The following is a 7,195-nucleotide window of genomic DNA, read 5'->3' on the forward strand; positions in this document are numbered from 1 at the left end:
TGCTACTGCAAGGTTAGCAGTTCGAAACCACCAGCCACTCTTCAGGGGGAAAGATGAGACTCTCTACTCCCGGAAAGGGGCCGCTTCTACCCTGTACTGCTGGGTCACTCACTGGGAGTCAGCATTGACTTGCTGGAAGGGAGTTTGGGGATTTGGATTGAGTCCAGCGAATCAGGAAGACCGTAGAAGAACCGAAGCGTTTGACCTGTGGTGCTGGAGAGGAACACTGAAGGCCCCGTGGACTGCCGAAAGGAGCAAGGAGGGCCAGGGTGCTCCTTGGAGGACCTGTTGTCAGGAGAGACCGGTCCCTGGAGAAGGACGTCGGTCAGGTACAGTCAAGGCAGGCCCTCGGCAAGCTGTGTGGACACAGCGGCTGCACCAGTGGGCTCAGGCACAGGAGCAAGTGTGAGGATGGTGCAGGACGGGAGGTGTTTGGTTCTGCCCTGCATGAGGTCACTGTGGGTCAGCACCCACTGGATGCCACCTAGCGGTAACAGCATCCATGGGTGCCGATTCACGGTGACCCTGCAGGACAGCACAGAACTGCCTGTGGGTTGTGACTTTACAGGAGGAGGAAGCCCCTCCTCCTCCCATGGAGCAGCTAGAGGTTTTGAACTGCTGACCCTGTGGTCAGCAGCCCAACGCATAGACCACTATCCTGCTGGACGTGGTATCCAGCTGAAAGGACAGGGTGGTGGCAGAGCGGGGCCAGGAGGTGGCACGGGGGCCCTTAATGTTGCCACTGAGCCAGCTTAGTGCATGATATACAGTCCCCCCGGGGGCTGCAGAGGCAGAGGGTGTCCCCAGCAGCGCAGTCCTCCTTGCTAGCTGCCGTCAGGCCACCTCTGGCTCGTGGTGGCCGCGAGTGAGCCTGAGGAGGAAACCATGGGGCCAGAGGTCGACCACCTGGCCTTTCTTCCAAGGAAGCCTTCAGGGAGTGGGATCCCCATCCGATGCACGCATAATGTCGGCACCACCCGGAACTCCCCTCCACACCCCGGGGGGCCGTCCCCTTGTCACCACTCACGATGACCCACGCGTGGCCTGGAGGGGACCCTCAGCATTCCCGGTGATGGGTTTTTGGAAGCTGAGAGCCGGGTCGCCACGGTTGCTGGGTGCCATTGTGGACCCCCGAGGGTCTCAGTGGAGTGGGCTCCACAGCATTTTCAGGGGCCGGCTTTATTTTTCGCAGGTGTGGGGAGGTGATCATCAGCCCTCTCTTCCTACGTGCCCTGTGTCGGCTTTTCAGCGAGCAGCCAGCATTTGATCTTGTGCCCAGGGACTCTCTCAGGCTGGGCACACATGGGGGTGGGGTGGGGACTGCGATACACAGAAGGCTGCCCTGTGGGTGGGTGGGAAGGCCGCGCACCGTCATGGGCTGGAACTGGCACCCGGGCCCGCCCAGCCCTTGCCCGGCTGTCCTGCAGCTGTGAGGGATCAGTGGGGGGCGGGGAGGGGAGTGACCGGTGCCCCCCTCTCTCTCCAGCCACCTGCGTGGACCTGGAGCTGCACACCTGTGCAGATGCTGCCTACAACCAGACAGCCTTCCCCACGCTGTTGGCGCACCGCTCTCGGGCGGCTCTGGAGGCCAGCCCCGAGTACATCCTGCTGAGCGTGCTGCACCACCTGCTGGAGGGCCAGTGCAACCCCGACCTGCGCCTGCTGGGCTGCGCCGTGCTGGCACCCCCCTGCCAGGGCAGCCGCACCTACAGGGCCTGCCGCCACGTGTGCCAGGTCCTCCGGGAGGCCTGCCAGCCGGCCTTCGATGCCATCGACATGGCCTGGCCCTACTTCCTGGACTGCGAACGCTACTTCGCCAGGGACGAGGAGGGCTGCTTCAACCCCCTGCAGCAGCTGCGTGGTGAGCCGGGGCCAGGGGCGTCGGGCAGCCGGGGCCAGGGATCCAGGGGGGCAGATGGAGACCTTAGCCACCTGCTTCCCACAGGCCATCCCCACTCCCTCCAGGCAGCCCTGCATGGGGAGGGGGGCTGTCCATCTACGGGAGGGGACAGCCATGTCTTTCTCCCGCGAGGCCTGCCGACCAGGAAGAATGGCCTGTGAAGGATGCTCTAACTGTCCAATCAATGGCCCGGGCAGAAACAGATTCCTGGTCCTGGCCATATAGGCATTTGAGGCTGTCAATCTTTACGGGAGCAGACAGCCTCATCTTTCTCCCAAGGAGCGGCTATGGGGTTTGAACCACCGATCCTGTGGTTAGCAGCCCAACACCGAACCCACGATGCCACCAAGGATCCTCATGCCTCTTCCTCTGTGTGTGTGTGTGTGTGTGTGTGTGCATACCTGCATATACATATGCATCTATAGACCAAACCAAACCCACTGCCCTCGAGTGGACTCATGCACAGAGACCCCACAGGACAGTAAAGAGCTGCTCCTGTGGGTTTCTGAGATGGTAGCCCTTTCTGGGAGCAAACAGCCTCATCTTTCTTCTGAGGAGCAGCTGGTGGGTTTGAGCCTCTGACCTGTGGGGAGCAGTCTCTGGATAAGCCCTTGCGCCCCAGGGCTCCCCAGTGGTGCAGGCTTATAAGGAGTGGGTCCCCAGTTTACATTCCCCCCCTCCCCCCATGGTCTGCACAACAGCCGGCCTGGGCAGGGCAGAGATGCAGTAGGAGTCAGAGGGAGTGGGGTTGAGTGAGGACAGGTGAGGTCTAGGTAGAGCAATGTAGGGCTCAGGGAGAGTCCAGGCGGAGATAGGCTCTCTGGGCCTTGACAGGGGTCTCCACCTCCGGGAGGAGGCTAAACTGAGATTGTGGTGTCCTGGCTGCCTGGTGTGGACAATGGCTGAGTCCTGGACCAAAGCTTCCGCGCCCCCAGTCAGCCCCAGCCAGGATGCCCCAGTGGGGCAGGGGCTGCCAAACTCAGCCTTGCAATGACCTGGGGGGGGGGAGGGGCGTGCCTCCTGACCCTGTCCTGCACAGGGTCCTGGGTCCTGGCCTGGAGCTGGGCTCTAGGCGAAGTGGGGGTGGTCATCTTATCTGAAGAGCCAGCCCTGGGGACAGAGGGCCTCTGGAGGCATAGGCCACGCTGGACACCACGGGGACAAGATGAACTTCTGGGGTTGGAGGGGAAGAGGCCAATCGCAAGGTGCCTGTGTCCATTGCTCTCCCCCACCCACCCAATCTGGCTTCACAGAGCAAGCGGTACCCAGGGCCCCGGGGCCAGCACCCTGAGGTCACACGTTCTCTCCCACCCAGACCACAGCAGTTATTTCACAGATGGGGACACAGAGACCAGGGGTAGACAGTGGCAGGAACGTCCCTGTGCCTCCTGCTGGGCAGAAACTGGGCCAGGCTTGCCACCTCTTACTGAGGCGCCTACTGTGTACCTGGCTGTGAGTTTGGATGTGAGGATGGGCTGCGGCCTCGGGGTGGGGGGTCAGGCTGGAGAGGGTGGTCCCTGGGGCTTCTCAGACTCTCAGGCCCTTTCATTGCTGTGATGGGCGGGGAGTGGAGCACTGGGGTAGAGGGGCATCCTGGGAGCGACTTGTCGTCCCTGCAGAAGCAGGAAGCGTGGGCAGTGGGGGATGGCACGCAGGGAGGCCAGCATCCAGGAAGAAGCCCAGACAGTGGGCGGACCCCCACCCCTCCCACAGGGGTGGACGGTTATTGTGGGCATCTCCGCAGCCAAATTGCTGGTTTTACCTGCAATGACAGGCGTCTCTCTTCCTCAAAACCACCTTGAGCTGAAACACACCCACAGGTGCTGGGGGGCACTTGGGGAAGCACCGCTCCTCCACCCACTGTGCCAGGGCCAGTCTGCAGGAGAGATGGAGGCCCGGAATGAGTGAGTCACCAGGCTGTCCATCCTCAGGAACCTGGGCCTCCCCCAGAGCTGGGGAAGTGACCTGGACCCCCAGGGCCCCCTGAGAAAGTGATTTGTAATGGACGGTGGCAGCCACAGCACAGCACTGCTTGCTGTGACTGAACTGTGGATCGATCTGGTGCCCGTATCAGCTCCCAATTAAATGGGTTTGGCGGGGGTGGGCGTGGTGGGGGTGGGGGGGAGAGCAACAGTCCAGGAAGCCCACAAGGGCAATTCTACCCGCTCTATAGGGTCACTAGCATCCACTGGATGGCAGTGAGTTTGGTTTTCTGACTCGAATGCTTACAGTAGCTATCTTTAAGCTTCTGTTTCATTTTTTAGCATTTCTAGCCCTGGTTGCATAGTGGTTACATTGGCCTGATAATGCATGGGTCAGCAGTTCAAAACCCCCAGCCGCTCTATGGGAGAAAGACGAGGCTTTCTGCTCCCATAAAGAGTTAGTCTCAGAAATCCACAGGGGCAGTTCTGCCCTGTCCTGTACGGTCACTCTGAGCTGGAATCACTCCGTATATCCCTGCTCTGATGATGAAGGCAAGTTTTCTGAGATTCACATTGGTATGAACCCAGCCTGAGCCCCTCTGCCCTCCCCTCCTCACCCAAGGGAAGGCGTGGCAATCAGCTGCTGGAAGATTCCAGTTCAGGAACCCCAAGAGGGCTGCTCTGAGTCGCTCCCACAGTAGGTTGGGTGGTCCTGGGTGCAGGTGGGCTTAGCCCCCTTTCCCATCCGGATTCCTCTGTGAGTTTTTACAGGGTGGCCTGAGGAGATGGGCATGGAGCAAGCTTCTGGCTGATTCCTGATGGTGCAGGGGCGAAGTCACCGAGCAGACAGAGAAACTGCACCCTCACCCTGCAGCAGGGCTGAAGGTCCAGAGGGGAAAACAAGCTGGGGACACAGAAGGCAGTGCTGCCCCGGCTGGTCCCTGCGGGCCGAGGGGCCTGCAGACGTGGCTTGTCCTCTGTCCACCGTGTGTCTCACCATAAAATCTCAAAGAGAGCGCAGGCGCCCATTGCTTTTGCGCACGGCACCCTTAGGAACTGACCTTGAGAGTGTGAGGGGCCCCGGGGAGCCTGCTGGTGCAGTTCAAGTCCACCAGCCACTCCGAGGGAGGAAGAGGAGGCTCTCTACTCCCAGGAAGAGTCAGTCTCGGAACCCCCGGGGGTCGGTTCTACGCAGTCCCACAGGGTCTCTGGGAGTCCGCACCGACGGATGCCAGGGATTAGCGTGGCGGCGCAGTGGGTCAGGGTGGGGCTGCTAACTGAAGGGTCAGTGGTTCAAAGCCACCAGCCGCTCCACAGAAGACGATGTGGCAATCTGCCCCCATAAAGATGCCCCTAACCGAGGGACAGTCCCGGACGCTGCGAAGGGCGGTGGGTTTGGGTGTGGCTATCGCTGTTGATGTTGGGGTAAGTGCAGGCAAACCTCCAAGGCCCCAAGAACGCCTCGAAGGCCTCCCAGTGCACTTGAATCTCGTTTGCCCAGGAGCGTAGCTGAGGGGCATGGTCTGTGACAATCGCAGGGACATGGTCTTTGAGTGGCAGGCGCAAGGGCGTGTCCTGTGAGTGGCAGGTGGGGGGTGCGTCATCTGTGAGTGGCAGGTGCAGGGTGTGGTCTGCGACAAGTGCAGGGGCGTGGTCTGAGAGTGGCAGGGGCATGGTCTAAGTGAGCAGGCACAGGGGCATTGTCTTAGTGACAGGTTCAGGGGCGTGGCCTGTGAGTGGCAGATGCAGGGGGGTGGTCTGTGAGTGGGTAGGGTAGGCATAGGGGTGTGGTCTGAGTGACAGGTGCCAGGGCGTGGTCTATGAGCGGCAGGTGCAGGGGCGTGGCCTGTGAGGGGCAGGCGCAGGAGGGAGGAGGTTGAGATAAGGCCATCCTGCGGCACAGACATCAGGTAAGCGCCTGCTGCTGGACAAAGGGCACGGACAGAATCCAAGCTGTGGGCGGGGGGGACGGCAGAAGCTCCATTTGTTGAAGCCGCGGCCTCTGCGGGGCGGGCGCATTAGGTGAGGCGTGATGAGCCAAGGTCTGCCTGTGCCTCCCGGGGGAACGTTGATACAAACCACGTGCAGGTTGGTGGAGAGGGGGTCCCCAAAGCGTCCCAGGACCCTAGCTCTGAAGTAGCCCTGGGGGCTGGTGTGGAGGGTCAGGCAGGGGGTGGATGGACTGACCCTGACGCTATGTCTCTCCCAGGAGAACTGGAGGCGGAGGAAGTGCCGCCTCCGGGCCTGCCGCCACCCCCCATCCGCTTCGTCCACCACTCCTACGCTCAGATGGTGCGCGTGCTGAAGGGGACTGCGGCCCGCTGCGCCCACATCTCCACGACCTACAGCATCGGGCGCAGCTTCAACGGCAAGGAGCTGCTGGTCATCGAGTTCTCGGGCCGCCCTGGACAGCACGAGTTGAGTAAGCCTTTATCACTGTGGCCGCTGCTGGTCCACGCATGGGCGGGCAAGCCCGATGGGCCCCTCTCAGCCCAGGGCAGGGAGGACGGGGCTCCAAGCACTGGGCGATTTGGCCACACAGAATCCCTGGTTTCCTGAAAAGAGAGGCTCCCAGACTCCGTGTCCCTGGCAGTCTAGGGAGACAAGGCCACACAGCCATTGGTGGCACCCTGAGCTCAGGTCTCCAGCGTAGAAGAGGGGCCTTGCAGGAAGTGTGGGTCTTAGGACGTCCTGGGCAGGGGGCTCAGGAGCGCAGGGCAGTGACCGTGGGATGTAACCTCCTGTGCACGGAGAGTGGAGAGTCCACTGAGCCTTATAGCTGGACCCCAGATGGGTCAATGGCACTTGGGCCTGGTGGATTGATGCACTTAGCTCTGGGGAACCTGGGATATTATAGCAACATCTCAGCTCTCCCTGGAGGCAGGGGTGGGAATCGGGACAGGGATGCTGTCCCTCAGATGCTGAGAGCCCTCAGACATCCCAGGGGTCCTTCCTCAGCCTCGCCCCAGCTCCCAGTACTCCACAACTTCTTAGCTAAGCAGGATTGATCTAGAAGCCATCTCTCACCAACCTCTGGTCCTTAAAAGTTGCTCAAACATACATCTTTTGCTTAAGATGAGTTTGGGGCTCACATGTGCTTCACGCCCACAGTTATGGAGGTGAGAGGGATGAGGCTCAGAGAGAAGACAAGAGGGGGTTTGCCCAAGGCCACATGGCTAGTGAGGCCGTCAGGCTCCAGGCCCACTCTTCTCCCCAGCCTGCCTATCTGCCCATCAGTCATTCATCATCAGTTCATTCACCTGTCTGCCATCACCCAGCCATCCATTCCAGTTCCCCACCCGTCTCTCCTTCTCTGCATCCATCATCCACCCACCACCCATCTATCCACCTGCCATCCATCCATCCATCCATC

At 60.9% G+C, this 7,195-nt stretch overlaps 1 protein-coding gene across 1 annotated transcript in view; it reads left to right on the forward strand.

The window, feature by feature from the left end:
• The first annotated feature begins 1,761 nt into the window (after positions 1 to 1,761).
• The window catches only part of CPZ (carboxypeptidase Z), a 13,534-nt gene continuing 8,100 nt past the window's right edge, over positions 1,762 to 7,195 (forward strand). Inside the window, exons 1-2 of the mRNA XM_004715064.2 lie at positions 1,762 to 1,861; positions 6,032 to 6,244. Coding sequence (XP_004715121.1) covers positions 1,777 to 1,861; positions 6,032 to 6,244 — 298 coding nt within the window. The 5' untranslated portion in view covers positions 1,762 to 1,776. The remainder of the gene's footprint in view (positions 1,862 to 6,031; positions 6,245 to 7,195) is intronic.

The sequence above is a fragment of the Echinops telfairi genome, unplaced genomic scaffold (assembly GCF_000313985.2).
Source record: "Echinops telfairi isolate 266 unplaced genomic scaffold, ASM31398v2 ScPeMD7_28;HRSCAF=97, whole genome shotgun sequence".
In the NCBI taxonomy this organism is placed as follows: domain Eukaryota; kingdom Metazoa; phylum Chordata; class Mammalia; order Afrosoricida; family Tenrecidae; genus Echinops; species Echinops telfairi.